Source organism: Chlorocebus sabaeus, chromosome 11, assembly GCF_047675955.1.
Source record: "Chlorocebus sabaeus isolate Y175 chromosome 11, mChlSab1.0.hap1, whole genome shotgun sequence".
NCBI classification, from domain to species: Eukaryota; Metazoa; Chordata; class Mammalia; order Primates; family Cercopithecidae; genus Chlorocebus; species Chlorocebus sabaeus.
In genome coordinates this window covers 22,648,875-22,674,016 of record NC_132914.1, presented here as the reverse complement: position 1 = coordinate 22,674,016, position 25,142 = coordinate 22,648,875, and the positions used below count along the sequence as shown (strand labels likewise).

The window sequence follows — 25,142 nt, the reverse complement described above, 5'->3', positions numbered from 1 at the left end:
ATAATGTTTTACCTTTCCTTTATTATATTTATGTTCATATTACTCCCACTTTTTAATTTCCATTTATTTAGACCCAGTGATTTTTGATATTTCAGTCAGCTATGACCTTGTTATATTCTAGTCCAAATCTGTTCTTTATAAAAAATACAGCAACAGCATTTTGTGAGTTTTTTTTCCCCACAATTAAAATAGTAAAAAATATATATATAATAATTTGGAACTGAATGATGAAATTCATGAGTTAGGTAAAAGTACTTTTGGCTTTAGAAAAGGAAATAACTCATAACACTTAAACATAGCAAAGTTTTTTTAAGAGACTCATATTACAGTTCTAAATGGACATGGGAGTTAAAAGATTATAAAACTTGGTGTTGGACTTCCCACTTTATAAAAAATACACCCTTGTAGTATCTTTACATGTTCAGCTCTTAAAATCTGGAAATGAGATTGGTAGAGACTTAAATGATTCATACAAATCCTAAAAGCAAATTCGGGAGAAGTCCTAAGTTGGAAAATACTCAGCTCATAGAAAAACTCAGTGAATGTTTTATGAAGGGGTGAATTTATCTAGTCATTTACTGCACAAAGAAGTACTGAAGTTTCACAATCATGTATTTAGCATTATTCCTATTGCTGGAGATAATAATGGTAAAAATTCAAAGACCCTGTCCTCATGGAACGTAGATTCTAATGAGAATAGATAGAAAATAACCATGTAAACACATAAGCAAATAAGATCGTTTTATACACTTCAGAGTGCTTTGAGGAAAATAAAACAGGATGATGGGATAGAGAAGAGCCACAGGGCTGGAGGTAGGAACCAAGAAAAGGAAGACTTCCAAGGAGGTGATATTTGAGCTGACCCTCAAATGATAGGAAGGAGCCAGGTATCAAGGACCTATTGACAAGCATTTCAGGCAGTCATTGGGAGAAACAAAGTTGATGTATTCCCAAGAATAGGGAAAAGGCTAGTGTGGTCAGAGTATAGTGAAGGAGCAGGATAGTAATCTCAGATGAGGTCAGAGTAGACAGGGTACAAAATCCAGACTATATTATACAAGGCTTTGTAATCCATCTGAGTTTGAATGTATTATAAGTATAACAGGAAGGCACTGTTAATTCTAAACAGGGGAGTTATATGATCCAACTTACATTTTTAAAAGAATGTATGAATGAATGAATGAAGTCAGCTGGCAGGAGGTAGAGAATAGAAATTAATAAAAGAAGTACCTTGCCTCAAACTCTTAACATATATACCACTCACAGAAATTTCTCAGAAGACAGATGACATATTTTTTTTAATGTCAAGCCAGACATACCTTGCTGGAAGGATTTTCTGGTACTAATTTACTTTCTGTAACTTATTACAGAAACTCTATGAGACTTTTAGAAAAAAAAAAATATGGAAATAACAATGTACAACACAAATTTGAAAGTATTAACTTTACCCAAAATGCCTGAAAGGAAAAAATTCATATTGCTGTAAAGATTTTAGAAGTATTTGGGAGCACTTTGGCATGTATAAACTGCAGAAGAGCAGCCCAGACTAGTTATTCTCTGCATCTGTGTAGTTAATTCAAATAAAGAGGAAAAGAGAAAGAACTGTCTAGTAGGGGTGTGGCAAGTTGTTAACAAAAGAATACACCAGAAGAGGCAATCAAAGAAGTATTTACTACCTCTGTGGAATTTATTGCCTCAAAGGATTAACTCTATGTGATTTTTTTCCTTTAATCTTTGTAAAGATCATGAGCATCAATATGGAATTAAATTTTAGTGCCTGCTTTAACCTTTGAGGTTTTTATGATGCATACAAATTTTTAAGTTTACTTTAAACATTTGAAAATTATCCAAAGGAAAAAAAAAAAAGACATTCTGGTACGTGGAAATGGGGAAATCTAACTAGTATTTAACATTTTTATTCCTTTAAAAATCCTTGTGAATTAAGTATCATTTATATTTTCCAAGGAAGAAACAGTCTCAGAAGGTTTTAAATTGCTTGTCTAAACTCATTAACTAGTAACTGTCAAGGTCAGTGTCTGAACGCAGATTTTTGATTCCACGGCTGGGATCACTGGTTGTTCCAACAGTTTGATCTTTGGTGCTGTTTTCAAGAGACAGGAATGTAAACATGTGAGCTCATTTGAGAAACATCTCCATTCTTTGACTTCAGCATGTTCAACATTCCATTACTGTCATTAATGTGTTATCATCTAATTGTGAGATTGTTGTTGAGGGACCACAGACAAATCTATCTAGAGAAGGAGTTTTATCAGTGGAATGAGACTTGAGGTAATTCTAGAAAGTGACCATATCTGAAATTCTATCTGCTTTGGGGATGTGTGACACATCAACATGAGACGTTTTTAGAATTTCTTTTTTGAATGATGAGGCAGAACAATACCTAAGAATGTTGGGAAATGGGATAAAAAGAAAGCGTTAGGAAATGGACAGAAGTCCCTATCTTTTATTTGAATCTATGGCTGTTATTAAAGAATTGTTTTAATTTTGGAAAAGAGTTTATAATTGAATCATATACTATTTAAATACATTAAGACATGTCCATACTTGTATTGTCTGAGCAAACATAGCCCTTATTCTTATTTACACGAAATCTGTAGGTTTAGTGTCCCAGACTCTGAGCCCAGATAGTTGACAAAAAGTTCAAATACTAGGCTGGAGCCAAAGTAATTGTGGGTTTTGCCATTACTTTTGCATCAACCTAATACAAATCCCAACTAGTTAACCAGAGACAAATTTCTGCAAGGGCCTCACTACATGACACAAAGGAGCTAATCACAATCCTGACATAAGCACACATGAAATCTGAGCTAGAACATCAGGTCCAAAAGTAATTGCTTGTCTGGCAACATAATGCAGTAGAAAGTCGGAAACAAAAAAAAAAGGAAACCCTACATCTGATCCTCATTGTGCCACCAATTGTAGCTTAACTTCTGGCAAGATGTTTAACCTCTCTGAACCCACATCATATATATATACCCATATATATATATATTTCATATATATATATGCTAAACATCCTGTATATATGTGTGTGTGTGTGTGTGTGTAGTGAGAGCATAGAATCACTCTCTATTCCAGCCCTAATATTGCAAGCTATTATTCTTCTACATCTTAGGTATTCTTCCTCTGAAACTTAACAGGACACACATGGAATGATGTATATTCTCTTAGTGATCACCTCTGTAAATTGATTGAAATATTTGGTTTAAGAACTTGGGAATGACCTTTTAACATTTTATCTTGCTTTTTCAAAGGATTATCTGGGAGCCTGCATTGTCCTCACTGCATCTATAGCATCCATTAGTGGGTCTTCGAATTCTGGATTGGTAGGCTTGGGTCTTCTGTATGCACTTACGGTAGGTATGGATAAAAATATCACAGGAACAGAAAACCAAACACCGCATGTTCTCACTCATAAATGGGAGTTGAATATTGAGAACACATGGACACAGAGAGGGGAATGACACATACCAGGTCCTGTTTGGGGGTTGGGGGTGAGGGGAGGGAACTTAGAGGGTGGATCAATAGATGCAGCAAACCACCATGGCACACGTATACCTATGTGACAAACCTGCACGTTCTGCACATGTATCCCTTTTTTTAAAGAATAAATAAAGGGAAAAACATCTCATTTTGTGCAGTGTTGGAGGGTCTTCTATAGTTATTATCAACTCTTATTCATGGATGTTAGAGGAAAGTGTAAATTCATAAGAAGATTACATCTTGCAAATAATAGTAGATTGGGGCCCAAACCCAGGTTTATAGGACAGTTTGGATTCATTTCTAGCATTGTGAACCAATTTTTAAGAACTTCTCAGATCTTGTGGTCAGAGTACTCTCCAGGCTGTTTGGGATCCATGTCCTGAGTTGTACACAACCCAGTTGGGGATGCTACAATGAATGTGAATATACATGAGATAAGTGCAAACAGAAGTGTATACCACTATCCACCATGCAGGGAAATCAGGACAGTTCACAAAATAGTGACGCTTATGGACCCTTGAAGGGAGCAGACACCTTCTTTGCTGATATATCACATGACATTCTCCTTGGTCTCTAATATTCCGTAGCACTTATGAGTTGTATCACACATGTACACTAATGGTCCAGGTTATCTCGTTCCAAAATTTCCGGTGATTAACCACAACTTCTTACTTTAATTTATTAAAAAATTTTTTTTAATCACCTGACACAGATAACCAATTATTTGAATTGGGTTGTGAGGAACTTGGCTGACCTGGAGGTCCAGATGGGTGCAGTGAAGAAAGTGAACAGTTTCCTGACTATGGAGTCAGAGAACTATGAAGGCACAATGGGTATTGCTCTAAATATTGTTTGTTTCACTTAAATATTTATTTTAATCAAATATTAGTGTGTGTTGGGCATATTGTTGTTTCTGCTTTTGCTTTCCACTTCAGTATCCAGAAAACTGTCTCTCATCTTGACTTTGCTTGATTATGTACACCTGAAAAGATGTGACTATTTATGCCTGAAAAGTCTTGGATAAAACCAGAGTCCAAACAGATATTTATTTAATGATATGTAAAGAGACTTATAAAAATATTTGGCCTTTCTTACATTAATTGCTGACCTAAACTATAAACTATTACATTCTCTTTCTCAAGACGTTATTAACTTAGTGTCAGGAAATTTGGATCTTAAAATACGGACTGAGATTCCCAACTTTGCTAGAATAAAACTGTCAGGAAATTCAATACTGAGGACAGAATAATCTTCATTAAATGCAAATCTCCAAGCTTAAAAGGCATTCCTTTACCTAAGTTTTTCAACAGCCATCTAGCTCTTCAAGGACAAAATCCAGAAAACTTAGCTAAGATCATGAGCCCCTTCGTTAGCCAACCCTTGTCCATCTGTCTTGTCTCATTTCTTGTCATCCACCTGCACCACTTTTACTCTGGCCACACTAACATGCTGGGCTTTCTTTTCCTCTTTATTCTCCTGTGTACATATATTTAAAATAAATTTCCCCAGCTCCCGTCCTCTAAGATTCATCTCAGGCACTGGTTCCTCTTGGAGCCCTCCTGGACCTCCAAGGTTAGCACCGTAGGTTTGCCTTCATCATGGGGCCTCCATGTAGTACTCTAGGTGCTGACCTACTGGACACTTCCCCAAGGACACAGCAAGCACCTCAAGCTGTGTCTTTCGTCTCCATATTCCCAGCACCTTGCACAGCACCTCTCACATTTAAAGCACGTAAGTGTTTAATGACCAACTGACTGAACAAATAAATCAATTCAGAAAAGAAATATCTCTATCCAGGTTGAATAGAATTGAGTGACGGAATGCTAAGGAGAGGTGATGATGGTTAAGGCTCCAAAACAAACAGAAAAAACTGTCTTAAAAGTGCTTAATCAAAAGGTGTTTATTTGAATGTGATTTAAATTTAAAAAAAAAAAAAAAAACCCTACCACATAGTTTGGTTCAGTATTACTTTAAATTTAGAAAAAAAAAAAATCTATATGTATAAATGTATTTAAGTATGTATACATTTCTTTCTACATCAATCTCTATCTGCCTATTATCTATCTGTCTATTTCTCCACCCCATCCTCCAGATCCTTCTCAAGTTCCAGAACATTGGCCACAAGAAGGGGAGATTAAGATACATGATCTGTGTGTCAGATACGAAAATAATCTGAAACCTGTTCTTAAGCACGTCAAGGCTTACATCAAACCTGGACAAAAGGTATAAAATCATTGCATTTTATTTGTTCTCCACATAAAACCTCTGATGGAGTCTGCTTTTTTACTACCTAAGCTCTTCATACTTCCCAGCCAATAAGTATATTCTCACTGGCCTCACATAATATTCCCTACCTGGTGTAGGTCAAATTATCTGCATAAAAGAAAAAAGGGAGAGATAGGATCAGACTATCATATTGTACAAGTCATATTGTAATTCACTAGTCTCCCATGAAGATCAGAAAAGTCAACAATAGGCATGTTTTTTTTAAATTTCTGTCTTCTGGCTCCTGGCCAAAATAGCCATCCCCTTGGGAACCTTTGCATTCATAATAACTCTAGTCCCCGAATTACTTCTTTTAGTTATCATAAAAAGAATACGTGGGCACAATAAAATGGAATCATTCTGCTTTTTGTTATAAAACTGTCACTTCTAAGATAATATGGAATCATTATTTGTTAGTCCAACAATATATTAAATGTAAAAAAAAAGCCACGAAGAAAAAGCAAGGCAAGCACATGGAAATAAAAATAATTAGAATGAAATCATTGAAGATTTGGTGAGGACTGTTTTTATATTTTTATTTTTTATTTTTTTGAGACAGGGTCTTGTTCTTTCACCCAGGGTGGAGCGCAGTGGCATGATCACAGCTCGCTGCAGCCTCGACCTCCTGGTCTCCAGCTATCCTCCCACTTGAGCCTTCCAAGTAGCTGGGTCTACAGGCACACACCACCACACCCAGCTAATTTGTGTATTTTCTTGTAGAGATGGGTTTTCACAATATTGCCCAGGCTAGTCTTGAACTCCTGGCCTCAAGTGACCTACACACCTTAGCCTCCCAAAGTGTTGGGTTTGCAGGTGTGAGCTATTGTGCCCAGCCTGTTTTTATCTTGATAATAATTTATAATGTAGACCTAAGAAAAAATGATGACCATAATGTAATTATTTAAACATAATTACAGTTTTATCATAATATCTTAAGTTAAAAAATAAAACAAGCTAATCTTCTGTCCTTTGTCTGAGTCCTCTCCTCTTTGAGTGACAGCTGTTTTCGTAGGTGGGCATATGTGGTCGCACTGGCAGTGGGAAATCATCGTTATCTCTGGCGTTCTTCAGAATGGTTGATATATTTGATGGTGAGTTGCTAACTAAATTTTTTAAGTGGCCATGTGGTGCTTTCCTTTAAAAAAATCAATTTACCTAATCCTGCAGAAATAAAAAGCAAATATTTATAAGGACTTTGTGCTCTACACATGGTTCAAGGCAGATATCCCAAATAAATAGCTCAAAAGTAAATAAAGGACATAGAATTGGGGAAATAAAATGATGAGCCTTAAACTCATGTCTATACATTATTGCTAAAGCATTTTAATAAACTGGTAAAATGTAAACAATACCACCCACTTTGAATAGCAGTAGGTGGAGGTAGAATTTCAAGAGAAAGAAAGAGGGAGGACAACTGCCTTGCTTCCTTTAGATTAAACATATGTCTCTTTCCAACAAAGGAAAAAAGCAGAAGGAGATAAGCAGTCTGTATTTTAAATTTTGGTACGTAACTCTTACCATCATCTGCTTAATAACATGGCTTAATGACACTGAGCGTTTTGTGAGGAGGCAACCTTTGCTGCAAAGTGATAAAGCTCATGATAACAACATACACAAAACATACACATTCATCCACCAAATTATTAATAATATGATACACAAGAGCATACAAATAACTTAATATTTTTTTTAAAAAAGTCCCATTATTTAGTCTATCAAGTGACCTATAAATAGGCCAGCACATAAAGTATCTTGAATGAAAGAGGATCCAGCAATGAATTTGACCAAACTTAGCGTACTTGACAGTACAAGGAGTGCTTACTATTATTATCTGTAATGATTATGATTATTACAGTACTTTGCATGTTTATTGTACTTGACAGTTTATATTATTGAATTTAATTTACACAACGGCTCTGTGAGAAAAGGAGGTCAGTTTATGAACAACAACATGGAACTATAGTAAATGTAATTTCTGTGGGGTTTAGATTCAGGAACAAGGTAAACTTCTGTTATGAGGTTAGCAGCTTATTTTTTCCATGGCTAGTAATAATGCACAGAACTTTAAGGACTTTCAGTGGGATTAAAGTTCCAAGGCAATTAAGTGACCAAAAATCAATTGACATTTTTCATTAAAACACTGTGTTTATGATCGATCATGTTAGGTTAGCCTGATCCTCGTGAGTCCAGACACATGATTTCAGGTCCCATGTGAACTATCAATGATTTATTCTCTTTTTAATAGCAGTAGGCTATTAGGATGTTAATACATAATTTATTATTTCTGATCTATTATTCCTGAAAGACATAGGTTAAGCTAATCTTGCCTACTCTAAATCTATCTGGTAAAAGGACTGCAGCTGCCATTCTGAGCCTGGCATCTTATCTCACAAGGCAATATGGTCTCTGCACAAAAGTGGTATGATTAGCTGCATATATCATGGTGGAGAAACAACATCAACACTGCACAAATCTCTATAAGTCCATATGCAGTATGGAGAAATTTATTAAAACGATATTCATATCACAGAATGTACTTCTCTATTTGTAATGCATTGTACTATTAAATCAATATAGGAGTGAATGACAAAGATCCTGGTTTTTAAAGAGCCTATATTCTAGTTGGGGAACAGACAATAAAAAGATAAGTAAAGGTATATAGAATATCAGATTCTGATAAATCCCATGGAGAGAAATAAAGTGGGAAGGAGGATAAAGGGAATACTAGAAGGGAAAGGACTCAGGAAGGAATAAAAGTACTTTTTGGTTGGTATGATCACATAAACAGAATAAAAACTCTGAATTCCTTTAGGAGAAATATATAAGAAAGACAAACCATCACCAAATGTGTATATTATGTAGAGACACATGATTTTTTTATTATACTTTAAGTTCTGGGGTACATGTGCAGAACGTGTGGGTTTGTTACATAGGTATACATGTGCCATGGTTGTTTGCTGTGCCCATCAACCCATCATCTACATTAGATATTTCTCCTAATGTTATCCCTCCCCTAACCCCCCACCCCCAACAGGCTCACTGTGTGATGTTCCCCTCCCTGTGTCCATGTGTTCTCATGTTCAACTCCCACTTATGAGTGAGAACATGTGGTGTTTGGTTTTCTGTTCCTGTGTTAGTTTGCTGAGGATGATGGTTTCCAGCTTCATCCATGTCCTTGCAAAGGACATGAACTCATCCTTTTTGATGGTTGCATAGTATTCCATGGTGTATATGTGCCATATTTTATTTATCCAGTCTGTCATTGATGGACATTTGGGTTGGTTCTAAGTCTTTGCTATTGTGAATAGTGCTGCAATAAATATATGTGTACATGTGTCTTTATTGCAGAATGATTTATAATCCTTTGGGTATATATCTAATAATGGGATCACTGAGTCAAATGGTATTTCTAGTTCTAGATACTTGAGGAATCACCACATGCTTAAATGGAAAAGTTGGTCTCCTGAATTTCAACCCTGAACTAGGAAATAACTTTCAATTTGTAAACAAATATTATTTTACTTGTGATTTTACTATGTGTCTGTAACTTCTGTTTCTCCTTAACAGGAAAAATTGTCATTGATGGGATAGACATTTCCAAATTACCACTGCACACACTACGCTCTAGACTTTCAATCATTCTGCAGGATCCAATACTATTCAGTGGTTCCATTAGGTAGGTAACATATTTAGCAAACATCTGTGTGCCTCGGGATTTAGCCTTTGACTCATAGAAAGGTTTTACTCAGAGTCATTTTTCAGGTCTGAGTGAACTGATATCAAGACAATAAAATCAAATATGCCACCCAACGATTTGGATTGGAAAAGCCTCGAGTTGCTAAATTAACCTATAAAATTATGTTTCCAGGAGATCTTCATCCCTTTCAGTTTGATTCTATGAAAGCCACTTTTTCCTCCATACTTAAGAACGGTGATACTTGGCAGACTTTTTTAAGGTGTTCTATCTTTTTTTTTTTTTTTTTTTTTTTTTTTTTGAGACGGAGTCTCGCTCTGTCGCCCAGGCTGGAGTGCAGTGGCCCCATCTCAGCTCACAGCAAGCTCCGCCTCCCGGGTTTACGCCATTCTCCTGCCTCAGCCTCCCGAGTAGCTGGGACTACAGGCGCCCGCCACCACGCCCGGCTAGTTTTTTGTATTTTTTAGTAGAGACGGGGTTTCACCGTGTTAGCCAGGATGGTCTCGATCTCCTGACCTCGTGATCCACCCGTCTCGGCCTCCCAAAGTGCTGGGATTACAGGCTTGAGCCACCGCGCCCGGCCAAGGTGTTCTATCTTATAGATATCCAGTCTAACTTGTGTGTCTGGCCTGACCTCAGCAGATATTCTGACTTTGGTTAATCCCTTTACCTACCCCTCCACCCCTTACAACTTTACTTCAGCCAAAATTGCTATGAATAAAGCTGCTACAGTCTTCATGCCTGGTTTAGCGTTTCCCACTTAAAAAAAAAAAAAAAAAAAAAAAAGGCAGGGGTGGATATCAATCATCTGCTAGCTGCTTTAAATATATTATTTGATTAAATTCTCCAATAATTACTCTAGGGTACATATTTCTTATCCCCATTTTACAGATGGAGGTTTTGAAACTCAAAGAAGCTATAACTTAAACCAAGTTCATACACCTAGTAAGTGGAAGAACTGCTATTCCAACTGCAGTTTGTCTGATTCCAAAGTCCATGTTGGCATCTGTATTAGTCTGTTTTCACACTGCTGTAAAGAATGACCTGAGACTGGGTAATTTATAAAGGAAAGAGGTTTAATTGACTCATAGTTCCTCATGGCTGGGGAGGCCTCAGGAAACTTACAATCATGGCGGAAGGCAAAGGGGAAGCTAAGGCACATCTTCTCATGGCGCCAGGAAAGAGGGAGAGTGAAGGGGGAACTGCCACACTTTAAAACCATCGGATCTCATAAGAATCCACTTACTATCATGAGAACAGGATGGGGTAAAATGCCCCTATGATCTAATAACCTCCCACAAGGTCCCTCCCTGGACATGTGAGATTTGGAGCAAAATGATATCAGCATCGTCCCCCAGATCACATCTCTCATTTGATCATATTTTGTTCTATCTTGCTCCTAACCTCCATCTACTTAATTACAAAGAAGTGTTTGCCACCTCCTTTTACTAATTACTCTTTATTTTAAAGAAAAAATTTATGTAAGATTGCCTAATCTTTAGTTATAAAACTACTTTAAAACTTTCGGATGTGTCAAGTAATTTAGCAATACCATAGTGAATTTATATCTCCAAATATATTTATTATGAATACTACTTGATATGGTTTGGCCGTGTCCCCACCAAAACTTCATCTTGAATTGTAGTTCCCATAATCCTCAAGTGTCGTGGGAGGGACCCAGTAGGAGGTAATTGAATCATGGGGGCAGTTATGCTGTTCTCATAATACTGAGTGAGTTCTTGTGAGATCTGATGGTTTTTTTTTTTTTTTTTTTTTTTTTTTTTTTTGAGACGGAGTTTCACTCTTGTTGCCCAGGCTGGAGTGCAATGGCACGATCTCAGCTCACAGCAACCTCCGCTTCCTCAGCTCAAGCGATTCTCCTGCCTCAGCCTCCCAAGTAACTGGGATTACAGGCATGCAACACCATGCCTGGCTAATTTTGTATTTTTTTAGTAGAGACAGGGTTTCTCCATGTTGGTCAGGCTGGTCTCAAACTCCCGACCTCAGGTGATCCGCCCGCCTCGGCCTCCCAAAGTGCTGGGATTACAGGCATGAGCCACCACACCCAGCGATCTGATGGTTTTATAAGGGACTTTTCCGCTTTGCTTAGCACTTCTCTCTCCTGCCGCCATGGGAAGAAGGACATGTTTGCTTCCCCTTCCACCATGATTGTAAGTTTCCTGAGACCTCCCTAGCCCTGCAGAACTGTGAGTCAATTAAACCTCTCTTCTTTATAAATTACCCAGTCTCGAGTATGTCCTTATAGCAGCATGAAAATGGACAAGTACACTACTATTGTTGGTGATGCAGCACAGCTTATCTAAAATAGTGTCATATGTTCCCATAGAGATGTATGTATGTAGCATCAGTCCTGCAGGAATATTTTGCTAGATACTATTTGGGTTATACTAAGCATAGTTTGGAGCCAATGGATCTAGGTAACAAACTTGGTAATATGATATAATGTATATAAAGTTTTATAATGATATCATCAAGACAATTTTTTATACTATTAAGATCATGCATTCATTCATCAAGCATGAATTCAGTGCTTGCACTGCTCTGAGCACTGTTCTAGATGCTGAATATACAGCAGTGACCAAAATAAATGAAACTTACATTGTAAGGAAAGAAAAGCAATAAGCAAATATACATAAAAGTTTCTCTATTTTGACTTATTGACTAATTAACTAATTTTTCCCTCAGATTTAATTTAGATCCAGAGTGCAAATGCACAGATGACAGACTCTGGGAAGCCTTAGAAATTGCTCAGCTGAAGAATATGGTCAAATCTCTACCAGGAGGTCTAGGTATGTTTTCTAAATAGTATATTTATTTTTTATATATGCCATTAATCCTACATATGTCTATCTACATTTTATGCTATAATCACATAACTTTAGTGTTAAATCCCCTTATATTTAAAATAACACCCTAAAAGTCATTAGAATATTTCAAAATCTAGTGTTTTTGCATGGGGTACAAGAGGGTGAACCCAATAACAAATTCTGTTCTATGTGACTACTCCAAAATATTACAATTAATACATTTACCTAGTCTACCATCTTTTCACAATTGGTGGGTACAGGTCATTGTAATGGATGTTTCCCTGTAGTTATTCTTTCTCAGTTGACCTGTCTGATCACCTACCATCAGGAAATGAATGGCAGGATTGCAGGAGCTGTTAGGTTTAAGTTTGGCACCATTTAGGGAAAGGCAATTTTGCCACATTAGTAGCCATTTTCTCTGCTGCCAGGAGGGAAAATTCCTTTTATTTATATAACATAATTTTCTTTGGTTTTTTTATTTAAAATATTTTATTAATGTATTATTTTTCAGCTTTATCCATTTACTGAAAAAGGAATCTTTTTTCTTAGCTAAAAAATAGCTAAGCATTTTTTTTAACTCTTTCAAAACAGTAATCCTTTTGCTCAATTATAGACTAAGAGGAGATATTTTTCAGAACATAAAAATCTTTAAAGGAATAGTAATGTTATATCAATGACACAATTTTATCACATGAACAAACACATTTATGCCTTCAAATGTCTTTCAAAGTGGATTTATTAATTGATATCTTGGTCAAAATTTTGAAAGAAAATATGATATATAAATTTGATTAGGTCTGATTTCAAAAATTTTTATTTTATTTTAAACTAAGTTACTTTGTAGTGTTGGGTATTTTTTATTTTTTTATTTTTTATTTTTTATTTTTATACTTTAAGTTCTAGGGTACATGTGCACAACGTGCAGGTTTGTTACATATGTATACATGTGCCATGTTGGTGTGCTGCACCCATTAACTCATCATTTACATTAGGTAAATCTCCTAATGCTCTCTCTCCCCACTACCCCCTCCCCACAATAGGACCCAGTGTGTGATGTTCCCCTTCCTGTGTCCAAGTGATCTCACTGTTCAATTCCCACCTATGAGTGAGAACATGTGGTATTTGGTTTTCTGTTCTTGCGACAGTTTGCTGAGAATGATGGTTTCCAGCTGCATCCATGTCCCTACAAAGGACACGAACTTATCCTTTTTTATGGCTGCATAGTATTCCATGGTGTGTATGTGCCACATTTTCTTAATCCAGTCTGTCACTGATAGACATTTGGGTGGATTCCAAGTCTTTGCTATTGTGAATAGTGCTGCAATAAACATATGTGTGCATGTGTCTTTATAGCAGCATGACTTATAATCCTTTGGGTATATCCCCAGTAATGAGATAGCTGGGTCAAATGGTATTTCTAGTTCTAGATCCTTGAAGAATCACCACACTGTTTTCCACAATGGTTGAACTAGTATACAGTCCCACCAACAGTGAGAAGTGTTCCTATTTCTCCACATCCTCTCCATCACCTGTTGTTTCCTGATATTTTAATGATTACCATTCTAACTGGTGTGAGATGGTATCTCATTGTGGTTTTGATTTGCATTTCTCTGATGGCAAGTGATGATGAGCATTTTTTCATGTGTCTGTTGGCTGTATGAATGTCTTCTTTTGAGAAGTGTCTGTTCATATCCTTTGCCTACTTTTTGATGGGGTTCTTTGTGTTTTAAGACATTGTTTTGTATTATCCTGAGGCAGTATCAGTTTTAAACACTTGTGTAAAGAACACAACATGTACTCAATCACTGACAAAAATTCAGTCCTAGAGGTTGTACAATGTCTGACAAATAAATGATGACAGAATGAAAGAACAATGTGATTACTGAAACCACAGAGTTCATACTGTCTTTAACTCATTAAAAGGAACATGTATAATTTTTGACTTCTGCTTCTTTAATATCTTCTAAGAAAGCACTAGAAAAGATAATAGTTCATTGATTGATACTCTAAATTTAATATATAACATATAGTTGCCAAATTGTGTTATTTGGCATCTAGTTTTTTAAAAATCAACCTACAAAATAAAATTATGTTTATCCGTTAGTTTATTTGAAAAGGAGGGCCAACTCAAAAACACTACATTTTATTATTTTAACTAAGTTTCAAGGAGAAAGTATGCCACAACCAAAAATTAAGACAGCATGTCTTTAAGTAATGTTTTATTGACTTGCCAGGGTCAGGTGAAAGTAATTCCAGAACTCTGGATGAACTTTCCATAATGATTTTTTCTTTTTTTGAGACAAGTTCTCGCTATGTTACCCAGACTTGAGTGCAGTGGCCATTAACAGGCATGATCGTCGCATATTACATCCTCTAATCCCAGGGGTCAAGTGATCCTCCTGAGTAGCTGGGACTATAGGTGCCCCACTATGCCTAGCTCTCATAATAGTTTTTTTGATGTCTGCTATGGAAAGCCCAGCAAGTCTACTTGAGAAATTAATACATGCTTATAAAACTTTCTCTCTTGGCATTTAGAGATCCCCTCTCTCACCATTAATATTTGGAAATACAGACAATTGCATCTTTCTAGTCATCTTTATTAACATGAGAGCTGCATGCACCTGTTTAGAATTGTGGGCATAGTGTTTTGGGGTTATGGTACAGCACAGGCAACAGGGGATTTTATTTATATTATGTAACTGATGAATATTGTGCTCATCATCTTAGTAAAGATGACCAATTGCTTAATGAAGATTTGGTTCAGGCCAGCTTTAATGGAAACATTCCTTATCTCCAGCATCCTCTTATATGTAAGTTAGAATTTGGAGAATAAATACCTATTTTCCAATCATGATAAATTATAAGACTTTGATACCATTAGAATATCATCAATAGAAATTTTCCCCAGGCCATTAGGAAAAGGTGTTTGAATTCTAATAAAAAAGACATTTGGAAACAGAATTTATCTTAAACTCACAATAGTACAGTTTATGAAATGTAGATGGAAACCAAAAAAAAAGAAAAGGATAATGAGGACATATCATTCATTTATCCATACAACAGTGTGTTATTCAGCTCCTGTGTAAGATGTCATAGTACTAGGGACATACTGACAAACAACAACAAGCCCAGTCCTTATCCACTTGGTACTTACAGTTCAGAAAGATGGTATAATTAAAAGAGAAGTGGAATTAGAGTTGAGAATATTCTGTATCTTATCAAGTGAGCTAAATGTGACTTTAGGCAAGCCATTTCATCTCTCTGGACCTTAGGTAATTATGTTAAGTAATCCCCTTAGAGAACTGTATTAAATAATTAAATAATTTCCAAGGTCTTTCTGTCGTCAGAATGTTTTATATCCCACTATCAGAGGTAATTCACTACCTATTGTCATAAATGAGATGATTTAGGAACATCTTCATTTTCTCAAGCAGAGTTCCTCTTTGTGTTCCAGTCTGAAATCCTTGTACCAGCACTAAGTGATATCCATCATGCTGTCATACAACGTAATGTGTTTTTCATGATTTTGCCCAAGGAAAATGTTAGTAGCATTTCTTTAGTGAAATCCTTGCTTCTTTCTCTGATTTAGATGCGGTTGTCACTGAAGGTGGGGAGAATTTTAGTGTTGGACAGAGACAGCTATTTTGCCTTGCCAGGGCCTTTGTCCGCAAAAGCAGCATTCTTATTATGGATGAGGCAACAGCTTCCATTGACATGGCCACAGTGAGTGCATTATCTAAGCTTTTAAAATTGACGAATTAGAGAAATGTGCATGAAAATTACAATTTATTATTTCCTGAATGGGTTCTGAATCCTCAGTACTATTGTTTTGAGAATCTGCTCAATCGTCTCCTTGATGAACTGATGATAGCACATTGAGAATTAACAATAAATAGGACCTGAAATATGGTTTAAAGGCATTCCTATGACCAATAAACATAAAATAAATTTGCCACAACTTTTTGAAAATTTTTCAGAACAGTAAATTTCCAGGGCTTAGTTGATGAGAGGTACTGTACTATATTCAAGTACTATGCCATAAAAGTTCTGAAATGCAGTGTGAAAATCTCTGTTTAATAGAATCTATTGATAACCAACACCACTCATTATTTCCTAAAGCAATTTGAAGAAGAATGATTCACTGGGATTAATAATGGCTAGAATTAATAACGGCCTTCTCTATGTGTTTATGGTAAAAAGCCATACATTTTGCCTTTTGAAATATATTTTTTGAAATTGTCAAATGTATCCAAGAAAGATCTGTCCAGAAGGCTGTGATTGAGTAGGTAAAATGTTACATTAAATCACAAACTGCATATGAGCTAGCAATTAATGTTCTTTTGAAAGTTAACTTGATATTAAAATTTGACATCAGAAAAGACACATGAGGGTTATCATAAGGGTAATACTGCCTCAACAGAAAAGAGAGAGAGTGTAAATTCAATGATTGAAAGAATTCCTTCACTCTAAACATTGAACCAAGATTTCCTCTAGGACAGAGATGGAATCTGTACCCAGAACAGTCTTTAAAATATAATTATAACAGTGCTTTGTGGTGGGTATAAAAAGAGTTTCTTCCTAGAATGTTCATTTATGTGTCAAAGTCCAAATTTGTGGCATCAATTTTAGTTTTTCTTTTCTGACTCAAAGCTTAACATCATTACAGAATTTTGCTGGTTTCCAATACATACTTTCTGTGGTATAACTCAAGTGAGCATTTTGATACCCATTTAATTTCATTTTCTTCTCTGCGTTTCCTGGACATAAATCTATTACCCACTTCCGGCTGATCAGTGACTGACTTTCATTTGTGTTTTGAAGACACGTACAGAATCCAGCATGAACCTGCTGCTGGGGACTGCCCCTTTTTATGACTTCCACAGAAAATGAGGGATAGAGAACGCTCACAAGGGATTCAGTGGAATATTGTCCTTGGGGTAAAATATTACGATGACAAAGTCATCCAGAGAAAATTTACACTTTATTTATTTTTATTTTTATTTTTTGCAGGAGAATATTTTGCAAAAAGTAGTAATGACAGCTTTTGCAGACCGAACCGTGGTGACAATAGCTGTAAGTATGAGAAGACAGAGTTGGTATACCTCTTTGGTTTTGGTTCTAACATGTTATCATCTTTACGTTTTAGCAAAATATACTTGCGTCAAATTATGTATTTCTCTGCTAATGTTTCTGTATCTGTGCAAAAAAAGAAAAAAAAAAAAAAAAAAACGAAGATGTTTTGAAAGCGTTGTTCTTTCCCAAACTGTCTGCTCTACCTAACTGACTTCCTTAAGTTACAATGATAGGACATCCTAAATCTAAGGATTCCAGCAGGTCTTGGCCTCTGCTTGTTTACCAGATAAAATGGTAGTTCATATAGAATAATTCTCTTTTCTATAATCTGATGGTCTGATGAGCAGTTTCAGAAAGAAAATTCCTGAATTGGATTGCTTATTCTGCTACTATCTATACCTAATTTCTATGTTTCCATTCATTAATCTATTAAAAAATAGACAATGAGATATCTCACAGTAAGGGCAGGTAATTTTTTCTATTTTAGATTGCACCAATCAAATAGAAGAAGTGCTTAAATGTTTGTAATTCACGTTATAGCTGACTTATAATAGTCCACAGTTTTCTGTCTTTTCCTCTTTGCAAGTGGATTCTTGCTCATACTTAGTCTTACTGCTTAATAAAAACTATTTTTTTTGATGAGTCGCTTGGACATTTATTCTTCTGCTGATTCTCTTCTCTTCTATTTTTCTCTCCAGCACCGTGTCTCTTCTATTTTGGATGCAGGCCTTGTTTTAGTCTTTTCTGAGGGTATTTTAGTGGAGTGTGATACTGCTCCAAATTTACTCGCCCACAAGAATGGCCTCTTTTCCACTTTGGTGATGACCAACAAGTAGACCATCATGATCTATTGTGCCAAGTCTGTCATTCTCCGGTAGTTATCTTAGCAGTATCCCCTCAGTAAGGCATGGCTAATGCTGTGAATAAAGGGGAGGGCTGGGATGAGGGAACTAACTGCAGGGTGTTATTACAAAATCAGCTCAACCAAGTGCTTTCGTCATGCTCAGTACCGAATGGAGCTCATGCATGTGTTTTCAAATATATACATGCAAAAGAGAGTATTTATGAAGCCTATGAACTGAATTTACCTCTTATTCTAAGGACCAATTTTACTAGTCCTTAGGGATGTTTTATAAGCATCCATAAAAATGCCATACACATTTCTTACCTGCCCTGGAGAATGCATTGTTTCATTTAAATAGTTACTTGAGTTTCATTCGTGAGTAATGGGAGTGGTGTATGGAGTGCTTGCTATGCTTCTACTTTCTTGGATGATGCATGGGAGAAACAGAACCCTTTGGAGTGCAGCTTTTTTCAAGATGGCAGGAAATGATGTCGTATCAGGGCCTATTTCCTGCAAACTGCCTAAGTAAAGAAAAATCTACTTTCTCGAATTTTTCCAGTGAATTTTGTGGTTCCTCTTTCCTGGAGGAGAGTCATTCAATTAACTCATTGATATTAAGGTGTGAATGATTTAAGGGGTAGAACTGGTTAACTTTAAAAATAATTATTATTTTCAAGAATTTCCTTACTGGAAAAAGGTAGGGAGATATTTTGGAAGAGAAATAACTTCCTGCTGCCCCAAAATGGGTGGAGAGAGGGAGAGAAAACAGACCATTGCCTATTCAAAAGATGGATTTTTCCTACTTTGCATGAAGCATGACATTGTTGGATGGTTCTGTTTAGTCTACATGTGGAAGATACTTGAGCAAAATTTGTATTTTTAACAAAATGTTAGGTTTCCTAATTAGGTTACCTCTTACCTAATTTCTCCTACATTCACTAAATACTTTTCTATAGACTTATATTTCTTTCAATCATTCTTCATTTCAAAACCACTGATGTGAAGGTGGCCGCTAGGATACCTAGAATTCCCTGCTCCCACCCGCCCCTAATACACACGAAGCTGTCAAGGAAGAATCACTGTAAGATTTTGTAGAGGACCAACTCCTCATAACAGGCCCACAAAAGGGAGAGCACCACCATGCTTGTGGTAGACTCCTTGTAGAATTAACTTAAACTCTTAAAATTACTGTTTTTCCTTCCCCGCCTAAGAGCTTATTACTTTGGTAGCTACCACTAAAATTGTGGAATGCCTTAAAAAGATAATTTTCTCCAGCTTCTAAAAGGAAGCACTCACACACCAAAATAGTCCACGGTATTTATTTCTGAAAGTGATTACACCATTAATTTATCTGGAACATTTTGAAAATTTTATCAACATGATTACAATTGACATCACACTTTGTCAGGGAACAATTATTTGAATTAATGGAATAAAAACCAACTATATTTGTTTCTGTTGGTCAAGATTTTTCAATGTTTTTATTTTTATTTTATTCTAGTAAATATTATTTTAGAATATCAATGCAATGTTTATAATGTTATATTTATGGGTTTAGAGGCCAAATTCTTTTTTTAGACATCCATGATACGGCTATTGAACAGCTAATATTTTTCTGGAGGGAAAACACACAGCAGAAATTATTGGATAGCTTGTTAACTGTCTTTTTCTAAATGCATGGGTGTGCAGATGGCTCTGGTCCTTTCTCAAAGATAAATAAATGTTAGCCTCCAAAATCTTGTTAATTCCTCAGTGTATTAGGTTGGTGCAAAAGTAATCGTGGTCTTTGACATTAAAAGTAATGGTACCGACCACGATTACTTTTGCACCAACCTAATACATCGTTTGTTACCAATATTCAGCAAATGATAGGCTTGTCATGGGTGTTGAAAACTGGCACATGTTCTAAGCTGGCATCATTATCACATTCCATATATGTTTTCTTTTCCTTCAAGTCATGAGCCACAACTATAACTGCTGGCTTTTCTGAAAGCATAAACACTGAGCCCACCCCACCTAGATGGCCCAGGGCAGAATGTACGTTCTCAACTCTGGGGATGGTTTTAAGTAGGACTTTGGATTGTTCAGAGAAGCACTTTGGAAGACTGTGTATCAGCTAAACAGATGGCATTTCTAGGTTTAGAACTCTGGACAGGGACTCCCATCAGCACACTAATATTTTGGCCTGCATAGTTCAGGTTCAGTATGGTAGTCCCTGACCACATGTGGCTATTAGTTGAAATGTAGATAGTTCGAACTGAGAAGTGTCATAAGTGTAAAATATATACTGGATTTCAAAGACTTAATACTAATAGAAGCATGTAAAAGTTCTCATGAATCATTTTTATGTTGGTTACATATTGAAATGACAACATCTGAATAGATTGGGTTAAAATGTATTAAAGTTGCTTTCATTTGTTTATTTCTACTTTGAAAATGTAGCTCCTAGAAAATTTAAAATTACCTGTGGCTCCCATTATATTTCTATTGAACAATACTGATCTTAGCAAGAGTAAAAGCCCAGCACACAGATTTTTCCTTTCTAATTTCTAAACATAAAAAATAGTAGTAGTTGACATTTATTATTTGTTTGTATACGTCAGACAAAGTGCTGAATTTTTTTACATGAATTATCTCATTTGAACCTTATCACCCTTCTCTGAGGCAGGTACTATTACCGTAATTTTACAGATGTGAAACTGGAACTATACAATGTTAAGTATGTTGCTCAAGATTGCACAACTAACAGGTGGTAAAGCCAAAATACACAAGGCCCATTTATCTTCAGAACCTGTTCTCTTAACCATAACACTGACATGGCAGGTGAATGCTCCTCTAAGGTATCAGAGAGCCTTATGAAACAGTTAGATGGCAGGATGGAAATATCTCACATTTTGAAATTGGTAAACCTAATTTTCACACTGGTTCTGCTACTTATTTTCTATGTGATCTCCTGGTTTCGCTTTATCCCTGTGAATGGTCTCCCCTATGAAGTGGAGAGAGATAACACCCACAGCTGAGGAATGTTCTAATGATTCACAGGAATGTGTGTGGAGCACTTAATATATGGCATATGCTCAGAAAGTGGTTGCTTTTATCATTGTTAGTTACTAATTAATCCAAACGGCATCACATGGAGAGAAGGAGTGGGTCAGTGGCGGTGATCTCCAAAGACTGAGACTGCATGTCTAAAGGCCTGGATAATCCATTCTATTACCGCATGCCAGAATGGACTTCCCCAAATTGTCATCCCGGAACTAAACCACTTTCCAGGGTTCTTCAAATTGTGTTATAGCCCAAAGAATTAGTGACTCTACACAAGAGATAATTATTGTTGACATTATAACCCAACGGGTTTACAATGACCTCTCTTAATTTAATTACTTGACAAACATTTTTACCCTACTTAAACTGAAGGTTTCATGAAATGATGATGCTGATATATTAGCTACACTCAAGTTAGTACAGCCCATAGAAAACCCAGCCATGTTGGCCATTGCTTAAAAGTATGTAAATAAATGATAATTTAAATAAGGACAAAAGGGGAGGTGTCTGTGATCCCTACATCTCATCACTCACCAAGATAAACAAATGTCCCAGAATAATTCATGAAATATACATATTCCATTGTTTTGGCTTGTGCCCTGAAATGTATAACAAATACGTGTATTCTTTCCACTCACAGCATCGAGTACACACTATTCTGACGGCAGACCTGGTTATTGTGATGAAGCGAGGAAATATTCTAGAATATGACACTCCAGAAAGCCTCTTGGCTCGGGAAGATGGAGTATTTGCTTCTTTTGTTCGCGCAGACATGTGAAGGAGTGTCTTAAAACAATACATGTATTTAAAATAATGCAGTCATAACCTAATTAACGTTAATGGATCATTGGGTTGACCTCTGTAAAGTGGCATCTTAAACTTTTACAGATTTTTGCACAAGAAATTGACATTTATTTTTCCTGTTTTTTAAAACAGTTTTTCAAGGTATTATTGCATAATATGTTCATTACTGGTGTTTTTATAGTGATCAAGCCACTCTACCTTTAAGAATAACTAGGTTGTATTAAAACATGTAAGCTACTTTAAGTGGTAAATCAATAGGTAAAGTTTTCTCATAACTTTAAGTCTGGTAAATATCTCTCAGGCATGGAAGTTTCAATGAGTAATCAGTATTACTATACTCTTGTTTGTAAGAATATATTTTCCTTATTGTTTGAGTCTCTAGAGGTTATTGGAAGAGAATAAAAAAGGACATGTTTTCTAATGAACTCTCAAACTCAATATCTACTTTATGAGAATTTACTATGCATATTGCTTGTAAGCAAGTTATTGTATTCATTAACATTAATAATACCTATTTTTCTTAGGAGCCTTTTTTTCCCCCCCTTGTTTCTTGTCACCAAGAAGTTATCACATTTATACTTATTCTATAAAGCCAAAGCCTTAGCCAGAAAGATCATGAAGAGTTTGGATATTTTAAAAACTATACTCAAATTTTCATTTTTTCCTGTCCTGTAAAGAGAGAATTCTTAAGAAATCAGTCATAATGTGCCTTTTCCAGACTGAAGTTCAAAGAGTGATTAGGTTCAATCTTTCAGTGGCAGGCCAGCTAAACTTTCTATAGTTTAATGATTAGCTCTGGTTATGATCTTGAGCCCTAACACGCCACATTACTCAAGATTTACACAGACAAGTGACTTCATTTGGCTCTGCTAATAATGGTAGGTGAACATTCCTCTCAGGTGTCAGATATTTCATATGAAACAGTCCAATGGCAGGCTGGACATACCTTAGACTTTGAAGTTATATATATAACAATTATCTATTTCTAGCTGGAAAAGTTTACCTCTTCTAGACACCCAATGTGTCACACATGATCATTTGCTCCTGCTCTAATTTTAATGTACATACAAAAAATACCAAAAATGTTATTATAATTTTAATGAGCATGTAAACAGTGTATCAAAAAATGATGGAATATTAGTATTAGGTTTGCTTAAATGAAAATTAATAAATTCAGAAATACTGAAAGTTACCTTCATTGTCATGTGAGCAACCAGTTTCTACCATTCTGTGCTCGTCCAGTGTCAATATCATTGATTTCATTTTCATATGAAGATCTGAATGCATTGTAAGATTGTGAAGACTTATAAAATTGATGAATTAAGAGAAATTATGCTGCTTTCCTATAGTTATTGTGTTCTGTTTATTGTATGATGTATTCGCTCTTGGAAAATCTGTAATAGTTGTGTATCCAGAATATGTGTCCTCACCTGAATATTGAATCTTTATATTTACAAAAAATAAGTTCCACAAGGATGGACAAAAATGGTCCATGATATTTAGCTTAAATTGTAACCTTTTGTTGTGTTTAGAAAACTTCATTGGAAGAAAATAACCTTGTTTTCCTAAAGCTAAACAGAATAGAATTGGTACTTATTAATTACGCCTTGAAAATATATTCTAAAAATTCAACCACACTCCTAAAATGTTTGGCGTTTAAATATTTTGTAGGGCTGAATATGCATATTGCTTGTTAGCAAGTTATAATTCATTCTTATAGAGAAATGGTTTTTTACCCATGGAAGTAATCTTTTAATGATATTTTCTAAGTATATTGCTGTGCAAGCAACATCAGTAGAAGCCTATATAGTTACACTAAACTAAAGATCACATTTACCATTCTTACAGCCAAGTGGTTGCTGGTCCCATCATAACTTTTAGTTACTTAAGTCGAGTAAATGTCTAATTGTTTACAAAACTAAATTGACTAAATAAGGTTAGGGATAATATTTTTCATTGATTAACCACTTATTATACATATTATCTATTGAATATAAAAAGATTCATCTTGAAATAATATTTGACTACATAGGTATATATCTGTAAAAGATGACCACCTTAACTAAATCAGATTTTACATTTATAAATTTTATATTTAATTAGTCAAATCAATTTTTAAATCATAATTCCTTAATATGTATAAGAAGCAAATAAATGCATAAAGCATTATATTAAAATACCAGGGTTACTTATGTCATTGACGGGGAAAAGACTTTGTATAAACAATTGTGCACCATCTATTTTTGTACTCTTACTCATGATCCATTTAAAAGTCTACTCAGTTCTAGATTAGATACCAGAAGACCCTTTAAGTAACTGATACCTGAGATTCGGGACCATGTCTTGTTTGCCATTGTGCCCTTGGAATTTAATACAAGTGCCTAACCCACAGTAGGGCTGATTGATTCACTGATTAGTTTTACTGTCATGTGCCTATAACTATAGGTTATTCTCTTTCCTTTTCTGTGTTGTGTTTATTCTATTTATTCTCTACAATATATAAAATGTATTTGTTCTCTACAATAAATGTGTTTATTCTCTACAATATATAAAAACATATTGGACTACTATTATAATAAATTACTCTTCTATTTGCTTAAAGAGGGTGATTATTTTTTCACTTAACGTTCCACTGAGCAGCAACCAGGACTGGTCAATAGATGGAAATCAATGCCAATTTAGAGACAATACCTAGCCCCGCTTTGATAATCCTGTTTCACATTTGCCAGGGTCATGCACTTTCTTACTTTTGTATATAGGCTCCAGAGAAGTTTCCATTAAGTGAAACAGCTATATTAACTTTTTAAATATATCTTTATTTAAATAATCAGATGTCTGGACTTCATCCCAAGGTTTATTGATCAATTTTTATGGTTGTCTTCCAATATATCTTTTATCATTTATTTTGTAACACATTCTTTGAAGGCCTGTGATTTATAGTGCTATGATAATTCCCTTATTGACTCATTATTCAAAGTTAGATGCAGTCTTCTAATCTTAGCCATTTGGCATAAGAATCAATAGCCAAGGGGATGTATCCTATACCTTATGTTTAATTTGTTCTTTAGTAACTACATATGATGCA

The 25,142-nt window shown here is 35.5% G+C and overlaps 1 protein-coding gene across 1 annotated transcript in view; it reads left to right on the top strand.

The window, feature by feature from the left end:
* The window catches only part of ABCC9 (ATP binding cassette subfamily C member 9), a 139,546-nt gene extending 114,888 nt beyond the window's left edge, over positions 1–24,658 (top strand). Inside the window, exons 32-40 of the mRNA XM_007967878.3 lie at positions 3,276–3,377; positions 4,217–4,337; positions 5,597–5,727; positions 6,782–6,860; positions 9,337–9,445; positions 12,170–12,273; positions 15,881–16,014; positions 17,302–17,364; positions 21,894–24,658. Of these exons, the coding sequence (XP_007966069.2) occupies positions 3,276–3,377; positions 4,217–4,337; positions 5,597–5,727; positions 6,782–6,860; positions 9,337–9,445; positions 12,170–12,273; positions 15,881–16,014; positions 17,302–17,364; positions 21,894–22,031 (981 nt within the window). The 3' untranslated portion in view covers positions 22,032–24,658. The remainder of the gene's footprint in view (positions 1–3,275; positions 3,378–4,216; positions 4,338–5,596; positions 5,728–6,781; positions 6,861–9,336; positions 9,446–12,169; positions 12,274–15,880; positions 16,015–17,301; positions 17,365–21,893) is intronic.
* Positions 24,659–25,142: the final 484 nt, after the last annotated feature.